The sequence below is a fragment of the Chiloscyllium plagiosum genome, chromosome 29, assembly GCF_004010195.1.
Source record: "Chiloscyllium plagiosum isolate BGI_BamShark_2017 chromosome 29, ASM401019v2, whole genome shotgun sequence".
Lineage (NCBI taxonomy): Eukaryota > Metazoa > Chordata > Chondrichthyes > Orectolobiformes > Hemiscylliidae > Chiloscyllium > Chiloscyllium plagiosum.
Genome location: NC_057738.1, coordinates 5,489,862 through 5,514,012, shown reverse-complemented (window position 1 = coordinate 5,514,012; position 24,151 = coordinate 5,489,862). Strand labels below are relative to the sequence as shown.

Here is a 24,151-nt window from a genome sequence, read left to right as displayed (position 1 = left end):
AAAGTGATCAAACTTGGTCAAAACTTAGAGGGAGATATGAAAGGACAGAAGTTTAAAAATATGTGGAGACATAGTTCTTTGGTTGCACTGATTCAGATGAAAATTGGCAGTGAAGCTACTGCAAAACCTTTTATTAATTTAAAGGTGAAAAGTGCACAATGAAGTCAGCTAGAAGAGCCTTAGTGAAAAACACAAACAAGCAAACTGGGATTTAAAGGATACTTGTATGTTGGGAATTATGTGGTAGAATAAGGCAACATATCGATTCATTAAGCATAGTGCATAGATAGGTGAACAATATCTTAGATGGGAAGGTTTGTTAGTCAAGCCTGCGACATATGCTTCTGTATTTGAAGTAAATGGGTAACTTACTACAGCATGTAGTATCAGCAGACACAGGAATTTACATTTTTTCAAAAGGGAAAGGATGTGGATTATCCATTATATATCTTTCACGCAATTCAAAATTCAGTAACCTTCAACAAAGTTTCAAATAATATCTCACTTTACTGAGAATCACTGTCAGCATTCTCTTTTAAATCTGAATTCATTGTGACTAAGCTTGTGTCTATTTGAACTTCTTCCTCGTCAGACTGAACTAGTGGAGTATCATCTTCACTCACACTGTGACTGGCATTGTCAGCAGAGGTAGAAGAGAAGGAAGATAGTTTCAATCTTAGGTCATCTTGGTTTGGCACTTGCAGAGTTATTTCACCTTGTTGTGACTCAGACTTGGACCCTGTACAAAGAGAAAAATGGCATTGTTGTTAGCTGTTGAAAATGATGGCCTTTACTCCGCTGTCACTACTTCATCGAATTCCCCCTACAGTGTGGAAATGGGCCATTTGACCCAAGAAGCCTGCACCTAGCCTACATGTCCCTGAACACTATGGGCAATTTAGCATGGCCAATTCACCTAGCCTGCACAGCTTTGGACTGTGGATGGAAACCGGAGCACCCAGAGGAAACACTCAGACACTCGTCCAAGGGTGGATTTGAACCTGAATCCCTGGTGCTGTGAGGCAGCAGTGCTCACCACTGAGCCACAATGCTGCCTTTACTCTGGATTGTTCATAAACCATCACATAGGAATCCAATAATTACATACAAATATCAATTTGAAGGTTGATGTATGGTCATTTATTTATTTCAGAGCTGCAAAACCTGTTTAAAGTATGTGATGGCACCAAAAAGATGCCTTGAGTGTTCCATCAGATTGTTTTGCAGGGAAACCTAAACAGGAAAGAATTTCAGTAATGCAAGATATAGATCAACCTATGAGAGAGAGGGTCTTGAACACATTATCCTAGACCTGTGGGCTGAAGGAGGGATTTTTCTGTTCTGTTGAGATGTCTGTCATACCTACTGAAGTGTGCTCAAATTAGTATAAACTAGTCCCACTTGTCTGCTTTTGGCCCATATCAGTCTAAATCATTCCTATTCAGGTACTTGCTTAAATGTCTTTACATGTTAACTACTACACCTACCATTTCCTCTGGCAAAGAACCTCTGTGTGTGAAAACATTGCCCCTCAGGTCCTTCCTAAATCTTGATTCAGCACCACCCCCTTGACCTGCAATCCTCTTTCCCTCCTCTCCCCCCCCCCCCCCCCCCCCCCCCAACCCAGGAAAAAGACCTTTGCTATTCACCCTATCAATGCCCTTGTCTATTTTATAAATCACAAATTCTGTCAAATATGGTTTATTTGACGTGTCAATGTGAACCGATAGATCCTGTCCAAGACTTGCTTATGACAAACGATACAATGATCACAACCTGATATTAATAAAACTCTGTCATTAAGAATTATTGACACAGCCTTCTAATTTTGCAATTTAATTACTTTACTCGTGTATTCCACCGTGAAGACTGATGCAATTTCCCAAAAATTCAAGAGAGAGGGGGCAGAGCTGAGTATGGTGGCTATCACCAAGAAGGAAGTGCTAGAAAAACTGAATAGCCTGAAGGTGGATAAATAATCTGGACCACACCCCAGAATTCTAAAGGAGATAGTTGAAGAGACAGTGGAGGCATTAGTAGTGATCTTTTTGGAATTGGTAGAATCAGGGAGGGTCCCAGAGGACTGGAAAATCATGAACATGACACCCCTGTTTAAGGAGGCAGTAAGGCAAAAGACAGAAAATTAGACTCGTTAGCCTAACCTCAGTCAATAAGTGTGGTAAAATAGGACAAAGTCCTTGGTTTCTTCAAGGGGACGTTATGCCTGACAAATCTGTTAGAGCAGGTTAGATCAAGGAGAGCTGAAAATGTGTTGCTGGAAAAGCGCAGCAGGTCAGGCAGCATCCAGGGAACAGGAGAATCGACGTTTCGGGCATAAGCCCTTGATCAAGGAGAGCCAATGGATGTTATCGATCAGGACTTCAAGGTGGTCTTTGACAAGGTGCCACACAGGAGGCTACTGCATAAGATAGGGGCCCACGGTGTTGAGGCAAGATGCTAGCTTGGCTGTCTGGCAGAAAGCAGAGAGTGGGGATATAAGGGTCCTTCTCAGGATGGCAGCCAGTGACCAGTGGTGTTCCACAAGTGTTAGTGTTGGGACCACAACTTTTCACTTTATATGTCAACAATCTAGATGAAGGAACTGGCTAAGTTTGCAAATGATACAAAGATAGGCAGAGGGACAGTTGGTATTGGGGAGGCTACAGAAGAATTTGGACAGGTTAGGAGAGTGGGCAAAGTAATGTCAAATGGAATACAACATTGGAAAGTACGAGGTCATGCATTTTGGCAGGAAGAAGAGGCATGGACTATTTTCTAAATGGGGAGAAAATTCAGAAGTCTGAAGTGCAAACATTTGGGAGTTCTAGTCCAGGATTCTCTCAAACTTGCAGGTTAGTCAGTAGTTAGGAAGGCAAATGCAATGATAGCATTTATTTTGAGGGGACTTGAATATAAAAGCAGGGATGTACTTCTGAGGCTCTATAAGTCTCTGGTCAGATCAGGTTTCGAATATTGTGTGCAATTTTGAGTTCCATATCTCAGTAAGGATGTACTGGCCCTGGAGCGTGTTCAGAGGAGATTCACGAGAATGGTGCCAAGAATGAAAAGCTTAACATATGAGGAACATTCGAGGACTCTGGGTCTATACGTGATGCGGTTTGCAAGGATGAGCGAGGGTCTAATTGAAACTGACAGAATATTGAATGGCCTGACAATGAAACATCTTTTCCAACATTCACACTGATAGGAGAAAATAGGTCCCAAGGGCAGAGCCTTAAAGTAAAGGGGAGACCTTTTAGAACAGAGATCAGGAGACAGCCACAGCCATAGTGGTGAATCTATGGAATTCATTGCCACAAAAACACTCAAAGACCTGACTTCCACAGCTTTCTAAGACTGAGATAGGTTCTTGATTGTCAAGGGGATCAAGGGTTACAGGGAGAAGGCAGGAGAATGGGAATGAGAAACTTATCAGCCATGATTGAATGGCAGAGCAGACTGGCTGAATGGCCTAATTTCTGCTCCTATGTCTTATGGTTTCATCAATGGGGAGGTCATACCTAACAAATCTGTTAGAATTCTTTGAGGTGGTAATGATAGGTTAAACCAAGGAGAGCAAATGGGTGTTATCTACCTGGACTTCCAGGAGGCCTTTGACAAGGTGCCGCCCAAGAGGCTGCTGAGTAAGACAAAGACCCACAGTGTTCAAGGCAAGGCAAAGTACTAGCATAGATTGCTTCCTGCCAGACAGCCAATTTTCGGAGAGTGGGGGTAAAAGGGTCCTTTCTCAGGATGGCAGCCAGTGACCAGTGGTATGTTTAAAGTGTTTAAAGTGAAAGGTTGTGGTCCTAACACTAACTGTCTAGATGAAGGAACTGAGGGCATTCTGACTAAGTTGGCAGATGATACAAAGATAGGTAGTGGGACAGATACTATTGAGGTGGCGGGGAGGCTGCAGAAGGATTTGGACAGGTTAGGAGAGTGGGCAAAGAAATGGCAAATGGAATTCAACGTGAGAACATGCACTTCGGTAGAAAGATTAGAGGAATGGATATTTCAAAATGGGGAGAATATTCAGAAATCTGAAGTGCAAAGTGACTTGGGAGTTCTAGTCTAGGATTTTCTTAAGGTAAACTTGCAGGTTGAGTCAGTAGTTAGGAAGACAAATACAACATTGGCATTTATTTTGAGGAGACTAGATTATAAAAGCAGGGATGTACTTGAAAATTTATAATGCAGACCACATTTAGAGTATTGAGAGCAAATTTGGGCCCATATCTCAGGAAAGAAGTCCTGGTCCAGAGTAGGTTCAAGAGAATGAACCTAAAATGAAAAGAACGTTCGAGGACTCAGTATATATTCAATGGAGTTTTGAAGGATGACAGGGGATCTAATTGAAACTTACAGAATACTGAATTGCCTGGACAGAGTTGATGTTTCCATTGGTAGGAGAGACTAAGAGCTGGGGGCACAGCCTGAGAGTAAAGGGAAGACCATTTAGAATGGAGATATGGAGAAACTTCTTCAGCCAGAGTGGGGAATCTGTGGAATTCATCACCACAGAAGGATGTGAAGGCCAGGTCATTGAATATATTTAAGATTGAGATAGGTAGGTTCTTGATTGTCAAGGGTATCAAGGGTTACAATGAGAAAGCAGGAAAATGAGGTTGAGAAACTTATCAGTTGTGATTGCATGGTGGAGCAGACTCAAATGACCTAATTTCTGCTTCTGTCTCTTATGGTCTAAAAGGCCTCACCAAATAAAAACTTAACATGACATCCCAACTTCTCTACTCAACCGTTTAAGCAATGAAGGCAAATGTGTGAAACACCTTCTTAACCATCCAAAAATATGCTGCAAACTTCAAATGAATTATGTACCTGAACCCCTAGGTCTCTCTGTTCTACACTACTACCCAAGGCTCTACTTTTAACTGTAAGTCCTGCCCTTGTTTGTTTTACCAAAACTGGAAATGTGTTGCTGGAAAAGCACAGGTCAAGCAGCATCCAGGGAACAGGAGAATCGACGTTTCGGGCATAAGCCCTTCTTCAGGAATAAAATACAATTTCTCACATTTATCCAAATTAAACTCCATGTGCCACTATTCAGCCCATTGACCCAATTGATCAAGATCTTATTATTAAAGTATCTTCTTATTCCTCTCAACTACTTCGTATGATAAAAACAATGACTGCAGATGCTGGAAACCAGATTCTGGATTAGTGGTGCTGGAAGAGCACAGCAGTTCAGGCAGCATCCAAGGAGCAGTGAAAGCAACGTTTTGGGCAAAAGCCCTAGCCAACTCCACTTTCTAAATAAAGAAGCTTCGTATTAATTTGCTATTAGACTAATGTTTTTTCTTGGAGAAAATGAGGACTGCAGATGCTGGAGATCTCCTGCTCCTTAGATGCTGCCTGACCTGCTGCGCTTTTCCAGCAACACATTTTTCAGCTGTAATGTTTTTTCTTGCATTGGTGCCTCTAAGTTTTCGAGGCTATCAAACCCTTTCATTATCTTAATTTGAAGAAATTACCTGATTGAGGTCTTTTTCTTGAAAAGAATGCCAGCATGTTCAGTCATTGTGTTGTGTGGAATCAGAGGAGATGGAGAAGCGCTGAATGAATATTTTTTTGTTAGTATTCACACCAGAAAAAGACAATGTTGGCGAGGGGAATACTGAGGAACAGGCTACTAGGTGGGATTGATGTTCACAACAAGGTGGTGTTTGAAATTCTGGGAAGTGTGAAAATAGATAAATGTCCTGGGCCGTATGGGATTTATCCAAGGATTCTCTGGGAAACCAGAGATGAGACTGATCAATGGATAGACATACAGAAGAGAATGGAATAGTGTAGGTTAGATGGGCTTCATATTGGTTTCACAGGACAGTGCACTATCAGGGGCCAAAGGGCCTGTATAGCACTGTAATGTTCTATTTTCTATTCCTGATAAATACATCTTAATTTATGAATTTTTCAACTTCGTCTTGTTTTCCTTTCATATAATAATTGCAGCTGAATGAAGGTTCTACATTATTTTTCATGTAATGTCTCTATCCCTTTAGTTGTTTGCTTTCTTTATTTGTCATATTAACCTGTCATGATCTGCATGTCTGTACAAATATGTATCTATAAGGATAGTATCAAATTGATTAGATTAGATTTCCTACAGTGTGGAAACAGGCCCTTCGGCCCAACAAGTCCACACTGACCCTCCGAAGAGTAACCCACTTCCCTCTGACTAATGTACCTATTGTTATGGGTAATTTAGCATGGCTAATTCACCTGGCCTGTACATCTCTGGACTGTGGGAGGAAACGGAGCACCCAAGGAAACCCACACAGACAGGGAGAATGTGCAAACTCCACACAGTCACCCAAGGCTGGAATCGAACCCGGGTCCCTGGCGCTCTGAGGCTGCAGTGCTAACCACTAAGCCACCGTTCTACCCTGAAGTGTTAGATTCATAAATATCATTTAGCCATTTACTGAGTGAGGCACATACATGCTCATTTCCCTAACTCCGTGAGCAGCGCTCCAAAAGCTAGTACTTCCAAATAACCCTGTTGGACTATAACCCAGTGTTGTGTGATTTTTAACTTTATCCACAAGATGGCAGACTTGCACTAAACAATAAGAGGTTTAACAAAAGTTTTAAAAATCAACAAAAGAATTGGACAGCAGCTTCTAAAGTCTAGGGCACTAAGATAGAAAAAATCTTTCATAAAAAATTAATCAAGATACAATTTGCCAGTGTTAAGTACATGTCACAACCATTTGAACCTGAAAAGACTGAACTGTAAACAGCATCAACTTCATGTTAATTTTACTTAACCTTTATCATACTAGTAAGATGAAGGGGGAAATACAGTGATAAACCAAGTTTCCCTAAAAACAATATGAAAGGAAGTGTCCTTTGTCTATCAGACAAGGAGAATCAATTGTGATGTAGTCATCATTTTGAATGAATTGAGATATTACAGAACACCTTTTGTATCTCAAAAGAAGCAAGCACTCTCCGATTTCTTGAGGGTTAGGAGTACAAAGTAATTCCACATGATTAGTCGACATGGACAATTGCTAATGCTGCAAAGGTTTTGAAATCTTAAAATTAGCTCACCTTACCTTGAGTGTTGTTTGAGAACAGAATTTCAAACTTTAAACTTTGCATGTAGAGTGGTTTATCACTTCACTCCTGAAAGACTTGGTTCTAAATGTTAGGCTAGGCCTCCTAGTTCCAGATTCTATAACCAGCAAATAGGTTTTCATCTATGCTATCAACATTCCTTATTAAGAGAGATATTATCACTAGACTATTAACACAGAAACTCCACTAATGTTCTGGGGCCCAAGTTTGAATATCCCCCATAGCAGATGCTGGAATTTAAAATCAATTTTAAAAATATGGAATTAAGAATCTATTAATGACCATGAAACCATTTTTAATTGTTGAAAAAAAACTGTCTGGCTCACTAATACACACATATATATGTTGTGCAGACGAGTTTGCAGAAGATTAGATTCCCTACTGTGGAAACAGATCCTTCGGCCCAACCAGTCCACACCAACCCTCTGAACAATAACCCACCCAGACCCATTCCCCTCTGACTAATGCACCTAACACTATGGACAATTTAGCATGGCCAATTCACCTGACCTGCACATCTTTGGACTATGAGAGGAAACCCACGCAGACACGCGGAGAATGTGCAAACTCCACACACACACACAGTCGCCCAAGGCTGGAATTGAACCTGGGACCCTCGTGCTGTGAGGCAACAGTACTAACCACTGAGCCACCGTGCCACCCAAAGATTTGATTGGTTGAGTGCATGTGGGAAAATGTGGTTGTTCACTTTCACATAATTACATAAACAGTGACTGAAAGGTGCAAAGGGATTTCAGTGTTCTCATGAATCATAATGTAGATAAAGGACATAATCAGGAAGGTTATTCTTCATTATGAAAGGAATTGAAGAAAGAAGTAAAATTGCTATGCTTCAGTTATGCAGGATGTTGGCAGATCCACATCTCCGATAGATATGGTTTTGATCTCCTTATTTAAAGACAGATCTAAGTGCACTGTCATAGGAACATTGATAGCTGAAATAAGTTTCTTACAAGACAAGTTGGACTGGGTGGAGGGTTTCAAAGAATGAGAGGTCACTTGATCTAGATGTGTTATATCCTGAATGGTCTTAAGATGAACATGGAAAGGACTTATCCTCTTGTGGGCGAGTCCAAACTAGACAGTACTATAGTATGGGGGGCACGGTGGCACAGTGATAGCTGAAATAAGTTTCTTACAAGACAAGTTGGACTGGGTGGAGGGTTTCAAAGAATGAGAGGTCACTTGATCTAGATGTGTTATATCCTGAATGGTCTGAAGATGAACATGGAAAGGACTTATCCTCTTGTGGGCGAGTCCAAACTAGACAGTACTGTTTTAAACACAGGGGTTGCTCTTTCAGGACCATAGGACATAAGAGCAAATGTGTGCCATTTAATGAGAGCATAACTGATCTGGTAATCCTCAACTCCACTTTTCTGCCCTATCTCCGTAAACTTGAATCCCTGAGTAAAATTAGTCTCGAATATACTTAATGACATAGTCTGTATAGCTTGCTGCGGTAAATAACACAACAGATACATGACCCTCAGAAGAAATCTCTCATCTTTGTCCTGAGCAACCACTTACTCAGAGACTGTGCCTATTAGTCCCAGACTCCCTTACAAAGGGAAACAATCCCTCAGCATCTATCGTGTTACCAGGGGTAGTAGGAAATAATGAATTGGAAACACAAACAAATTAGCCATAATATTAATGAATGGCAGAGCAGGGTCAATGGGCCAAATAGTCTACTTCTGCTCCTATTTCAAATAAGTACCTCAAGACCTCTTCAAATGAGTGGAAATATTAGACTTTAAGTGGGTGGAAACATCAAGTTTTACCTTGTTTATCTTCTGTTACCATCAAGGCTGTCAACCAATGCATTTGTATCAAATTACAAACGTGACTTCAGCATCTCACCATGTAATGTAGTTAGGTCATATAACACAGAATGAAGTCCACACTAGCAACAAAACATGACCTTTGCTGGATTATATACATATGAAGCAAAGCAAAAGGACTAAGGCAGCTCACAAACTATTTTCCAATTTGATACCATTGTAATTCACCTCCAATTTTCTCAAAAACAATCAAGAATGGGCAATAAATGTTGACCTCAACAATGATGCCCATATTCCATGAAAAAATATATAGAGAAAGTCTAATAAAAGTATGTGTATTACAGATCAACAGATTACAAATTTGAAATATCTGTCATAAGGTCGCAGAGACCTATAGTATGGAAACAGATCCTTCGGTTCAATTCATCCATGCTGACCAGATATCCTAAATTAATCTAGTCCCATTTGCAAGCATTTGGCAAATATCCCTCTAAACCCTTCCTATTCATTTACCCATCCAGATGCCTATTAAAAATAGTTTAATTTTACCAGCATCCACCACTTCCTCTGGCAGCTCATTCCATACATGCATCACCTTCTGTGTAAGAAAGTTGTCCCTTAGGTTCCTTTTAAATCTTTTCCCTCTCACCCTAAACCTATGCCCTCTAGTTTTCGACTCCACCACCCCAGGAAGAGACATTGTCTATTTATCCTCTGCATGCCTCTCAAGCATAAATGCAATTATTACCAATTAAAAACTCAGTTCACTTCTGCAACTTATGGTGTTTGCTGACATAGAACATAGAACAGTACAGCACAGAACAGGCCCTTCAGCCCACGATGTTGTGCCGACCATTGATCCTCATGTGAGGTAAACCTAATGTACGAACTCTCAAATTTCTGTGACCATATGCATGTTCAGCAGTCTCTTAAATATCCCCAATGACCTCGCTTCCACAACTGCTGCTGGCAACGCATTCCATGCTCTCACAAGTCTCTGCGTAAAGAACCCGCAAATCTTCTCACAAACTATGAAAGAACCCACCCTCTATACTTTCCGCCCCTCTATACTTTCCGCCAAACAGCTTAAAACTATGACCCCTCGTGTTAATAATTTCTGCCCTGGGAAAACGTTTCTGGCTATCAACTCTTTCTATGCCTCTCATTATCTTGTACACCTCAATTAGGTCCCCCCCCCCCCCTTCCTTTTTTTCCAATGAAAACAGTCCGAGCTCAGTCAACCACTCTTTGTAAGATAAGCCCTCCATTCCAGGCAGCATCCTGGTAAACCTCCTCTGAACCCTCTCTAAAGCATCCACATCTTTCCTGTAATAGGGCAACCAGAACTGGACACAGTATTCCAAGCGCAGTATAACCAAAGTTTTATAGAGCTGCAACAAGAACTCACGGCTCTTAAACTCAATCCCCCGTTAATGAAAGCCAAAACACCATATGCTTTCTTAACAACCCTGTCCACCTGATTGGAAATTTTAAGGGATCTAGGTACCTGCACACCAAGATCCCTGGGTTCCTCCACACTGCCAAGAATCCTGTCTTTAATCCTGTACTCAACTTTCAAGTTCGACCTTCCAAAATGCATCACCTCGCATTTATCCAGGTTGAACTCCATCTGCCACCTCTCAGCCCATCTCTGCATCCATATGTCACAATATATAGATAGTTAATTCAGTTTTGTGCCACCAGATAATAAGAAAGATTTGTTATTTTACCTAACACTGGGGAGATTTCACTGCTGTCCTCCCCACCAGAGTTGAGAAACACGTCTAGTGCTTCCTGGTCAGACATATCCATTAGGTCCATCTGCTCCAGCATGTCAACATTTACCTCCATCGAAGACATACTTCCAATGGGCTCTGGGTTAAAAAAAAATACACATTAAACAAATACACCAACACCAGAAAAATAAATAGGTCTGTTTTAACAATATAACGTGAATATAGGAAACAGAACAGGATGAAAACAACCAGCTGTATTTTCCTTTCAGTTCGGAGGTATTGTATGCACATTTAGTATTACTGAGGGAAAATTCTCTGACTTTGTAGTGTCAAGAGAGATGGTGCCTCAACACCCAGAATGTTGAAAATCCAGTTAAGTCATCTGAAAACCTTACTCACTGGAAGATTTCTAGATATTGTTAGTATTGCAGTTGAACAAAGGTGCAATGAGGGAGGAGCTGGCCAAAGTTCAACGGTTCAATACCCTAGCAGGGGTAGCAGTGGAACAACAATGGCAGGTATTTCTGGGTATAATGCAGAAGGTGCAGGATCAGTTCATTCCAAAGAGGAAGAAAGATTCTAAGGGGAGGCAGGAGCGGTCGTGGCTGACGAGGGAAGTTACGGTAAAGATAAAAGAGAAGAAGCATAACATAGCAATGATGAACAGGAAGCCGGAGGACTGGGAAACCTTTAAAGAGCAACAGAGGATAACTAAAAAGGCATTATACGGAGAAAAATGAGGTACGCAGGCAAACCGGCCAAAAATATAAAGGAAGATAGTAAAAGCTTTTTTAGGTATGTGAAAAGAAAAAAAATGGTTAAGATTAAAATTGGGCCCTTGAAGACAGACACGAGTGAATTAATTATGGGGAACAAGGAAATTGCAGAAGGGTTGAATTGGTACTTTGGATCTGTCTTCACTGGGGAATACATAAGCAATCTCCAAAATGTAAAAATGGCTGAAGGACCTAGGGTAATGGATGAACCGAAGGTACTTTATAATAGGCAGGAAATGGTGTTGGATAGACTGTTAGGTCTTAAGGTTGGTAAGTTCGCAGGACCTGATGGTCTGCATCCCAAGTTATTTAAAGAGGTGACTCTAGAAATTGTGGATACATTGGTAATCATTTTCCAATGTTCTATAGATTCAGGATCAGTTCCTGCTAATTGGAGGGTGGCTAATGTTGTCCCACCTTTCAAGAAAGGAGGGAGACAGAAAATAGGGAATTATAGACCAGTTAGCCTGATGCCAGTGGTGGGAAAGATGCTGGAGTCAATTATAAAAGATGAAATTATGACTCATTTGAATAGCATTAACAGGATAGTTCAGAGTCAGCATGGATTTATGAAAGGGAAATCGTGCTTGACTAATTTTCTGGAATTTCTTTGAGAATGTAACTGAAGATGGACAAGGGAGAGCCAGTGGATGTTTTGTACCTGGACTTTCAGAAAGCCTTTGATAAAGTCCCACATAGGAGATTAGTGAGCAAAAGTAGGGCACATGGTATTGGGAACAAAATACTAACTTGGATTGAAAATGGGCTGGCTGACAGGAAGCAAAGAGTAGTGATAAACGGGTCCCTTTCAGAATGGCAGGCGGTGACCAGTGGACAATGAGATCTAGGTGTTCTTGTACATCAGTCAATGAAAGCAAGCATGCAGGTACAGCAGGCAGTGAAGAAAGCTAATGGCATGCTGGCCTTCATAACAAGAGGAATTCAGTATACGAGCAAAGAGGTCCTTCTGCAGCTGAACAGGGCTCTGGTGAGACCGCATCTGGAGTAGTGTGTGCAGGTTTGGTCTCCAAATTTGAGGAAGGACATTCTGGCTATTAAGGGAATGCAGCGTAGGTCAATTCCCAGAATGGTGGGACTATCATCTTGAAAGATTGGATCGACTGGACTTTTATGCACTTGAGTTTAGAAGGATGAGAGGGGATCTGATTGAGACGTGTAAGATTATTAAAGGATTGGACACTCTGGAGACAAGACGCATGTTTTCGCTGATGGATGAGTCCAGAACCAGAGGACACAGTTTAGATGGTAGGCCATTTAGAACAGAGTTGAGGAGAAACCTCTTCACCCAGAGAGTGGTGGATATATGGAATGCTCTGCTCCAGAAGGCAGCGGAGGCCAAGTCTCTGGATACTTTCAAGAAAGAGATGGACAGAGTTCTTAAAGACAGTGGAATCAAGGGTTATGGGGATAAAGAAGGAACAGGATAATGATTGTGGATGATCAGCCATGATCATAATGAATGGTGGTGTTGGTTTGAAGGGCCGAATGGCCTACTCCTGTACCTATTGTCTATTGTATATATGTACTTCTTGGCAGCAAAAACCTTTCAGCTCCAGTGAAAGTATAAGAATCAAATGTTTTTGTCATTTGGATTATTTGACCTCAAAGAGTGAATTTTCAAAACCAAGAGTGTGGTGAACCTTAGAACACTGAGCCATGGGATAATGAGGATGATCATTTTAAGATTGCAGTATCCTATTCTGAACTACCAATAGCAACTAACTTTTTCACAGTGAATCCAGAAGTCATATTTAATTCTTAACAAAATGATTGAAACACTTAAATCAAGATTTCCCTCTTTAAAGGCAACTTCGTCAACATCTTTGGAAATAAAGTATAATCGTGCACTAGTAGCATGGTATTGAATCCAAACATTTGGAGAGGGAGACTCACCTTCTTTACAATACTATAATTTCAAAATTGATATTGTCCTAAAGCACTCTCAAATCAACAGCAGCATAGAACTGAAGTTACAACTGACAACAATAGGTGATCTAACTTTTACTCTTGTCTGCAAAGCTAATGTCCTCAGACCTTTGGTTAAATAATGTCTTAAAGCCTTTCACCAACAATGCTCAGCATCCCATTTCTAGATGTAACAAATTTAATGCAACATGTTAAACATGCAAATAGCTGACTGCAGAAGAAGCATCAGTTAAAAAAAACGACATTTCAAAGAGATTGTAGGTAACCTGGACAATTTTCCTCATGTTTACATGAGCTGGGGGAGAGAGAGAGAGAGAGAGAGAGAGAGATGATCAAAGATCTAGGTTTCTTCTTTTACACTTTTTCCCCCAGTGACACTTTTCTATAAAGTTTATTATGTAGCGTAGAACAAGATACCACAAAAATTATAGCTACGACAGAAAATGTCAAATGTAGTTCCATTCGTGAGATGGAGGTCTGATGTAATCCATCATAGGTAGTTGATCTTAATGGACATTTGTTTCTCTTCTTCCATCCTGCCTACTCCTGGATGGACCTGAAAATGAAGCATGCCTGGTAGATGTCACAGGGACTGGAGACACAAAAACTTAACGTTCTTTTTGTGTTTTTTGATTTAGATTTTTATTACTTGCTCCCCTCTTTGAAGGGCCTTCTCACTTTGCCTGAGGCTTGGTGACCCTCAAGTTAAACCACCACTAACTAGTTGACTCACTCTAATGATACAACAGCCTTATGGTTCTCTGGGATTCTGACAACTTTACCTTATCTTACTTGTTCCCTGTAAACATGAAGCATTTGTGTTTTTGTTGACGACATAATGGCAGTCCAGTGTCTGTTTGTTGCTTTATTGAGATGAAGTTTTCTAAAAGGAAAATGAAGCCAACATTTGTTCTCAACCCCAGAGAACAATGGATGCTCAGTTGTTATATTAAAGAGTAAAGTCAGAGTTTTGGTTATCAAAGGATATTGATTTTGGACTATGAAGGTCCAACCAACAAGGATAATGGCCATGATTTTATTGAATGGTGGAGCTGGTCTAGGGGTCAAAATGACCCATTCCTATTTCTATTGCTTAAGTTCTTATTGAAGAACTCTAGAAGAAATAGAGGTGGGATGTGGAATGACACTTCAAAAGGTCATAGAGGTAAGGACATTTTTTTTTTCAACAAGTTGATAATAAATTTGAAGGGTGAGGTATGCTAACCCAGAAAAGAGGGAACCATTAACAATAGCAGCTAACATGAGGCCAAGGATATAGGTTAGAGAAATATGAGAGTTTGGGTTAGGCAGCAAGAAACAATAGTGAAACTCTGATCTGCTGAGTGTCCATGTTCTAATTGCAACTGTTCAAAATGAAGGCAGAGGACTTAGGGAGATTTGAGGCAACAATTTGTGGTGGAGAAAGAAAAGATGGGGACAGGAGGCTATATTTGATTTTTAAAATTTTTAATGGAAAGGTGCCGTTTTAGTGATGAACAACAGGATACAATAACAGGGGTCGCAAGTCAAATTTGTACACAGTCAGAACGCAATGCAGGATAGTATAAAACAGCTAATCACAAGTAGAAGATACATTTGTATATTAGGTCTTCAAAATTACACCCCCGGACTGGATTGTGTTCAAATGTATGAGCGTTCCAAAGTTAGATGTTTGTAAACTGGGGACCCCTGTATAGTGAAAGCAAAACGTCTGTTATAAACATTGAACAGACATCTTTTGGATGAAATTCATCATCGCCTAGGAGTAATACTTTGTTTAAATGGTCAACTTGTATTTGTTTCAGGGTCAAAATGTATAAGTAGTATTGCTTTAAACTTGCTCAATTGTTTGGATTAGTTTTATTTATTGTAATAATGATAAACCACGACAGGAAATAGCTTATGAAATGAAACTAAAACTGACATTTGAGCACAATCAGCTAATCACCTTCTTTTGCTTCTAATTTCTGTACCCTTTTCATGCCATTTCTGCTACTTTAATTTTTTAGATAGCATTTTCCCAAACTAATCTGAAATTTATAACTTTATAAACAATACACAAATCTTCTATGTTCTAGTATTTTTCTTGGTTCCATTTTGTTTATGGAAAATAGTTCAAAAATTTGTTTTCAAAGGTCACTTATTTCAGTCAACAGTAAGCTTCAAATGTTGAAATCTCCAACAACACAAGAAAATCTGACATTTGCAAAGTATACTCATTAATGGGCCTGGAAACCAAAATGCTTGAAGAAACAAAATATCTTTCAATGCTCAAACGATTACATTGTCTTATAACAAAAGCTTTAAAATAGGATCTTTTAACTTCTGGTCATAATTATCTACTTAAACATCAACACCATCGTCATCTTCTCCAACTAATTGAGAACAACATTTTGCTGTCATCCTGGTGGTCCAAACTATGCTCAGAGAGCCCATGTTGACACAATAGCCTTAATTGCTATCTCCTGCATCACAACAGTTTTATAGTTCGTTCCCACCAGCAAAATTTCCCTTTGTTTTACTCTCCAGTCTCGACCTCCAATGTCTCTAAAGTGAATCCACAAATTACACCATTCCAAATTGATACAGCTCTTCTATTCTTTATTCTTCTAGTCTTTCCTCCTAAGCTACATGTTCATATCATTCCCTTACCTGGAACAGATGAAAATACATCGACTACAAATAGGAAGAAAACTAGGTGATCGCAAGGTTTGTGAAGGTTTGTAGCTCAAGTTGAGGTTTAGGGCGTAGGTTTGCTCGCTGAGCTGTAGGTTTGATATCCAGACGTTTCATTACCTGGCTGGGTAACATCATCAGTGGCGACCTCCAAGTGAAGGTCGCCACTTGGAGGTCGCCACTGATGATGTTACCCAGCCAGGTAATGAAACATCTGGATATCAAACCTACAGCTCAGCGAGCAAACCTACACCCTAAAACTAGATGAATAACGTGACAACTACCTCGCAAATTCCTATCAGATCCAAGGAATGAAAACCACCGTCAATGCCAATGTTCAAGCTTTTGTTTTTAATTACAAAATAGACAATTGACATTGGTATAGTGTCTTTCATTTAGATGGTTCAATGATATCTTACAGGGTGATAGATGGAGGTCTAGCTGGGGTACATTAGAATAATTAAGTCTAAAGATGTGAAAAATGCATAAGGCATGCAATGTAGGTGACTATCTGTACTCTGAAGGGATGTAATGATAGGAAGGATGCTAAGATTGAGAACCAATGTGGTTCAGTCTAAAAGAATAGTTGGGAAAAGCGATAGATTCACTGACACGAATACAAAGATTTTAACAGTCAAAACTGATCATTGTGGTCATCCCATTGTTTAACTGGAGGAAACTGCTGTTTCTCAGGCTGGATATTGGAAAAACAGTTGGATATACAGAGTGGAGGGGTCAACAGGCAATGGAAAAATTAAAGTGGTACTGTCAATGTTATTGTGAAACCTGATGGCGTGACTGTGTATAATATAACCAAAATATAAATGAGGGAATGAGAACCATGTATTGAATATTACAATAAGAGAAGCAATTTCTGGATATTTTCTACTGGTTAAGAGTGAACTGGACAATGACAGTGACACAGGACACTAAACAACACAGAAGAGTTCAGTCTGCACTGGTCACAGAGGCTATGTTTTATGACTTAATTATGGGTCATTTTGGGGTTATGGCAGGGACAGAGGTAGTTTTGGAGAGATTCAAACAAGATGTTACAGAGGAAACAAGTTCTAAGCTTTTCAGGGTAAGGGGTCAAATTTTAGAGTCCAATGACTTTGGGATTGAAAGGAAAGTGAGCAGTGTTTGAAGGGAGGCAATCATTTACTGTTCATGTAGTGCAGAGGTTGGGGAAATTATTCAAATGTAAATTTAGGGAGTGGTTCGCTGAGCATCTCAGCCGGGCCCACAGGGGCCAACCAGACCTCCCTTACCGTCCATTTTAATTCCCTTTCCCACTCCCTTTCCAACATGACCATCCTTGGCCTCCTCTTTTGCCACAATGAACCAAACTGCAAATTGAAGGAACAACACCTCACCTTTCACCTGGTCAGCCTGAAGCCTGGAGGACTCAACATTGGAGTTCTCCAATTTCAAATAACCTCCCTTTCCCCAACTCCCTTCCCAGCCCCTCCCCTCCCACTTCCATTCCTCCCAGCCACCTACCGGATTCATTCTTCCTATTGACCAACCAGGTCGTACCTTCTGCCTGCCTTCACCTAACCCCACTTCACCAATGCTGTCCCAACCACCCCCTTTTTACGTATGTAAGAATGATGATGTGGGGAAGCAGCAGAGATTATTTAAAGAAACCATGTACATTATCCCTATCTTCTATTTTATTCACTTGCAGCCAAATGTGAAACTCTTGTTTGCAATTATATTAGTCCTGTTCAGATTAGTATAGACCTCTTCGGCACCATTTTGTTTAAACAATGCAGTCCACAGACTGTGTACCTAAACATGAACAGCACACAACCATTTTTCAAATTGTTCAAACTTCCTCAAAATTAACTTTAGGAGTTTCAATGATGTGTAACAATGTTCTTCAATCCTTAGCATCTCAAATGAAATGTAAAAAAAAATACATCCTGTCCTTGTTGCCATTTCAGACTGGTACAATAGATTACCATTTAAGATCGAAATTATCTAAGCCTCTGTGAGCACAGGATTAGTCCTGGGAATTGGAGGATTGCGAACGCGACATCATTGTTTAAGAGAGGGGCAAACAATAACCCAGGATACAACAGACCTGTCAGCCTGACATCACCAGTGGCAAAACTGATGGAGGCCATAATATGGGATAAGGTAAAGTTACACTTATTTTTCTCTAAGTTTATGTTAGACAATCAGCATGGCTTTGTCAAGGGCAGATCAAATCTGACAAATATAATCGAGTTTTTTGACGAGGTGACACAGGCAGGTGGGGGTAGTGCTATGGATATTGTATATTTGGACTCTCATAAGGCATTAGATACGGAGCAACATAGCAAATTGTTTAGCAAATCAGGAATTGTTGAGATTGATGGGTCTCAGTAGCATGGTTTAAAAATTGGATAAAAGACAGGAAAGGGGTTGGTACAGGTGGGCATTTCTCAGATTGGAGACAAGTTGAAAGTGGTGCTCCCCAGGGATCAGTGTTGGGACCCACGCTTTTTCTGATTTAAAAATTATTTGGATATGCGCTTTGAGGGCAAAAATACCTAAATTTGCTGATAACATTAAGCAAGGGAGAATACTGAATTGAGAGGACAAAGTGACTTCAGAGGGACTTGACAAGTTGGCCAAATGAACTGACACTGGGTAGATGAATTTCAATGCAGAGAAATAGGAGGTAATGCATTTTGGCAGAAGAAACATGGAGAGACAATACAGGCTCAATGGTACAACTGTGACGGGAGTACAGGAGCAGAGGGACCTTGGGGTTTATGTGCATGATTCGCTGATGATGGCCAGGCATGTTGAAACAGTTGTTAAGAAGCCTTATAGGATCCTTAGGTTTGTAAATGGAGGCATAGAGTATAAAAGGAAGTGGTAATACACCTCTACCAATCATTGGCCTGACCACATTTGGAATAATGTGTTCAGTTCTGGGCACCATATTTCAGGAAGGAAGTTAAAGCACTGGAGGAACTTCAATGGAACAGAATGATAGCAGGAATAAGGAATTTAGATACAAGGAAAGAGTAGAGAAATTGGGCTCATTCTCCTTGGAGCAGAGAAGATTAAGAGATGATCCTATTAAGGTGTTCAAAACTTCAAACAATTTTGACAGAGTAAAGGAGGATATTCTGTTTCCATTAGTTAGTATGTCAGTAACTAGGAGTCACAATGTCAAGACTTAAAAATGTGTTGCTGGAAAAGCGCAGCAGGTCAGGCAGCATCAAAGGAACAAGCAAATCGACGTTTCGGACATAAGCCCTTCTTCAGGAATGAGGAAGGTGTGCCAAGCAGGCTAAGATAAAAGGTAGGGAGGAGGGACTTGGGGGAGGGGCGCTGGGAATACGATAGGTGGAAGGAGGTTAAGGTGAGGGTGATAGGCCGGAAAGTGTTCAGCCATGGGGCGGTTGGGTTGGTTTGTGTGGGTGTCCCAGAGGTGTTCTCTGAAATGTTCCGCAAGTAGGTGGCCTGTCTCCCCAATGTATAGGAGGCCACATCGGGTGCAGCGGATGCAGTAAATGATGTGTGTGGAGGTGCAGGTGAATTTCTGACAGACAATGTCAAGACTATCAGCAAGAGAGATAGGAGTGGGAGAAGGGGAAATTTCTTTATGCAGAATTGTTAGGATTTGGAATGTGCTGCCTGGGAGATGGATAGAGAGAGATTCCATAAGGAGTTACAAAACAGAGCTGGACATCTATTTGAAAGTGATAAATTTAAAAGGCTACAAAGATAGGGCCAGAGAATGGGATGAGCTGAGCAGCTCTTTCAAGAGCAATTATAGACATGATGGGTCGAATGGCTCCTTCTATACTGTAAAATTACCTGATTCTAAGTTATGAATCCTAATGTTCCAGAGTGTCATCGATCAGGTACACTGGTAATGAGACGAATTTCTAGTTTCTTAGATGACCATCTAATTAGCAGTAAGATAGAAGGGACACACATTAATGTTGAACAAAGTTCTGGATTGTCATTAAGAATATGGCATCAAAACCAAAAAACAGAAGTATTCTTTATGACATAACATACTGTGAGTCACCAAATAGATCATGAAGGGATTGACTCAACATAGGTAACAACTAAGGGAAATTTGAAAGCAAAGAGAAGAAAGAACTTAAAATGTTCATAGGATTGTGTTATTCTAAGTTCATTGTCAACTAATAGGGCAGCACGGTGGCTCAGTGGTTAGTACTGCTGCCTCACAGCACCAGGGTCCCAGGTTCGATTCCAGCCTCGGGTGACTGTGTGAAGTTTGCACATTCTCCCTGTGTCTGCGTGGGTTTCCTCCGGGTGCTCCGGTTTCCTCCACAGTCCAAAGATGTGCAGGTTAGGTGAATTGGCCATGTCAAATTGCCCATAGTGTTAGGTGCATTAGTCAGAGGGAAAATGGGACTGGGTGGGTTTACTCTTTGGAGGGTCGGTGTGGACTTGTTGGACCAACGGGCCTGTTTCCACACTGTAGGGAATATAATCTAATACATTTGCTTTACTGTAGATGTGGAAACTGCAAGCTGATGTCATCAAGCAGGAAGATTAAGAGTTGCACTCAGTCAGACAGCAAGTAAAATGGCACATTAAATATGGAAGTAATAAGGCTGATGACAAAATTCCAGCCATAGAGATAAAATTTGGAGATTTATAACTTGATTTCTATCAATGACATAGCTGCAAGCATGACGGTTATCTTAGAAGTAGAGTACAAGAAGACTCAAAGTCACAGATATCAACAAGAGATCCTGCTCCACATTGGTACCTATGACTTGGAATGGAAATATGGTCCTGAAAGCAGATCTGAGGGATGTTAAAAGATAGGAACGCAAATATTATTGCATCATTGTTTCTGGTCTCAACAAATATCAACTGGGATACAAGTAGTCTGAAAGGCACAGAGGGCACCAAACTCTTGAACTGTATTCAAGAGAACTTTGTAGCTCACATGCGAGACTTCCATAAGAAAGGGCATAATTCTAGATGTAGTCTTAAGAAATGAAACTTGGCAGATGGATGGAAGTTCGAAACTTTTCCATTTTAGGATATGGGGGTCATTACCTGGGCCAGCATTCACTGCCCATCCTTCATTCTCAGTGAGTGGCTTGCTAAGCAATTTCAGAGGGTGCTTGAAAGGCAATCACATTGCTGTCAGATGTAGGTGCTGTCACATGTAGGCCAGATCAGATAAGGATGACAGATTTCCATCCCAAAAGCACATTAGTGAAGAGCGATAATGGTTACATGACTCCCATTAGGCTAGCTTTCAATTCTACATTTTTATTGAATTCAAATTTCACAATCTGTTATGGTGGAATTTGAACCTTTATCCCTAGAGAATTACTTTGGATCACCATAAATACTAGCCCAGTGACTTTATCATAATGACATTGCCTCCCTTTACAAAGCTGAGAGATGATCTGGAAAATGTGGATTGGTTATATTTACTTGAAGGGAAGTCAATAGCAAATCAATGTAGAGGATTCAAAAGCAAGATTCCAATGTCTCATTGTAGACATGTTCGCACAAAGAAAGGGTTTGCATTGCCCAGTCTAGAATCCTCTCTTTATCCAGGAGCTAAAAGGGTATAACAAAGCAGAAAAATAGAGCTTATGGCAGTCTCATAAAAGGTAATATTTTAGGAATCTTAGGGGAGTTTAAAAAGTTCAGAGTTAAGTGAAAAAGGAAACTCAGAAAGCAGAGAGGGGATATGAAGAGGTATTTGCCAGTAAGACTGAGGAAAATCCAAAGTGTATTACGAACAAGGGAATGACTAAAGAAAGGTCTGGGTCTATTAGAGATGTACATGGTAAGTTGTGCATGGAAGCTGAAGATTTGGGCAGGTTTCTAAATGAGTGTTTTGTCTCTCTTCACAAAGGAATGATGCATACAATTTAGTTGAAGAGGAGTGTGCAATATTAGTTCAAATAAGCATAATAAGAAATTAAGTACTAGATGACTGAATTCCTTGAAGGAGGATAAATAACTAGTGGCAAATGAACTGTATCCACTTAATGGAAGCCAAGGAGGAAATAGCTAACAGGCAGGGCACCAAAGGTTGGAGGTCTGAAATGTCTTACTACTATTCAAAATGGTGCAAGGAATAGGCCAAATAATTGTAGACTAGTCAGTCTGACTTCAGTGGTGGGCAAACTACTGGAATAAGCATTGATCCTACAGGTTTAAATGCTACTTTGAGAGATATGGATAGTCAGTGATCAATGGTAGTCAGCAAGTTGTTTTTAAGGATAGGTCATGTTTTATTACCTTAATTGAATGTTTTTGAGGAAGTAACAAGGAGGGTGGATGAAGGTAGTGCAGTGTATGTTGTCTCCATGGATTTTAATAAGACATTGGACAAGGCTCCGTAAGGCAGAATATTAAATAAAAACTAAAGCACACTCAATCACTAAACTGGCTATAACTTCCAGACACCTATCACCCTCTGGCTGAAGAAGGTTCTCTTCATATCCCCTTTAATTCTTTTGTCTTAAATGGTTTCCCTTGATAATTGGAATACAAGGAAATATGGCGAGTTGGATTCAGAACTGGCTCCGTAACAGGAAACAAAGGGTAATGATCTACAAGTGTGTTTTGTGAATTGAAAGCAATTTCCAGTCATGTTCCACAGCTCACTTTTGAGTCCTTTTCCTTTTGTGATATGTATGCGTATTGGATAATTTACACATAAACGTAGGAGGCTGAATGGGTAAGTTTTCAGAAAACACAAATATTGACCAGATAGTTGATAGCGAAAAAGAGATGACTGTGGACTGCAGGAAGATATCAATGATTTGGTAGTGTAGGCAGAAAAGTGACAAATGCAATACAATCAAAAGAAGTGTGAGGTTATGCATTTCATTGGGATAAACAAAGCAAGGGAATGCACAAAAAAATTGGAAGCATTCTGAAAGGAGTGGAGAAAGTGAGAGACATTGGATTGCATGTCCACATGACACTGATGGTGGTAGGACAGGTGGATAAAGGTTGTAATGGAGGGATATAGGATGATTTATTTCATTGGGTGAATACAAGAGCAGGAAATGCTGGAAGCACAGCAAACATTTTATTAACCCACACCAAGGGACCAAGAGAGTGTCGCTTGATCAAATATTCCAAATAGTCACGTACGCATAACTGCAGTAAACCCTGACCAACCAAAGCTTCGAGACATCAATATCCCTCAAATAAACTGTGTAAAACATCAAAACTTTGTCTAAAAACAATGTGAAAACACACTAAGTAATAGAAACATAATGCAGGGGCTATACATATCACTGCTATACTTTACAGCATAAATACTCAACATCGTGATAGAGTGGGGTATTTGAGTTTAAAAATTACACAACACCAGGTTATAGACCAACAGGTTTAATTGGAAGCACTAGCTTTCGGAGAGCTGCTCCTTCATTAGTAAATCACCTGAAGAAGAAGCATCGCTCCGAAAGCTAGTGCTTCCGATTAAACCTGTTGGACTATAACCTTGTGTTGTGCGCTTTTTAACTTTGTACACCTCAGTCCAACACCAGCACCTCCAAATCATGGAGTATTTGAAGTATATAATTTTTGTTAGTTTATCAAGAGTGCCTGTTGATAAACGTGTTGGTTAAAACAAAGTTTCCTGCATTCACTGGTTAGGCCAGAGCTAGGTTTTGCATATAGTTCCAGTGACCTCATTCAGAAAGCACATAACTGCTTACAGAGAGAGAGTACAGAGCAGGTTTACAACTACCTTGTGAGGGTTTGAAAACTGCAGCTATTAGAAATGATTGGAAAATGTGAGGTTGTTTCCCTTCAAACACAGGAGGCTGAGGGGTGACTTATTTGAGATGCACAAAACAATTAAAGGTTTGAATAGTGTGGATAGGGAAAACCTGTTTCTTTGAGTGGAACAAAAATTAACCACTGGCAAAAGAAAAAGACAGGAAGTCTTACCAGAAAATGCATTTGCTTAAGGAGCTGACTGACCACTCAGTGATTAGTTGGAGAAATCAATTTCACAGCTATTTTTGTAAGCAGCAAGCATTTATGCGTCAAAAATAAATGGTTTTGTTAAAAACCAAAAGAACTGCAGATGTTGTAAATTGGAAACAAAAACAGAAACTGCTAGAAAAGC

At 40.3% G+C, this 24,151-nt stretch overlaps 1 protein-coding gene across 2 annotated transcripts in view; it reads right to left on the bottom strand.

The window, feature by feature from the left end:
* Nucleotides 1-116: 116 nt before the first annotated feature.
* The window catches only part of dtnbp1a (dystrobrevin binding protein 1a), a 193,299-nt gene continuing 169,264 nt past the window's right edge, over nucleotides 117-24,151 (bottom strand). For both annotated transcript variants that reach the window (XM_043719076.1, XM_043719077.1), the window contains 2 exons: nucleotides 10,643-10,786; nucleotides 117-739 (listed from right to left, as the gene is read on the bottom strand). In XM_043719076.1, coding sequence (XP_043575011.1) covers nucleotides 507-739; nucleotides 10,643-10,786 — 377 coding nt within the window. In that variant the 3' untranslated portion in view covers nucleotides 117-506. The remainder of the gene's footprint in view (nucleotides 740-10,642; nucleotides 10,787-24,151) is intronic.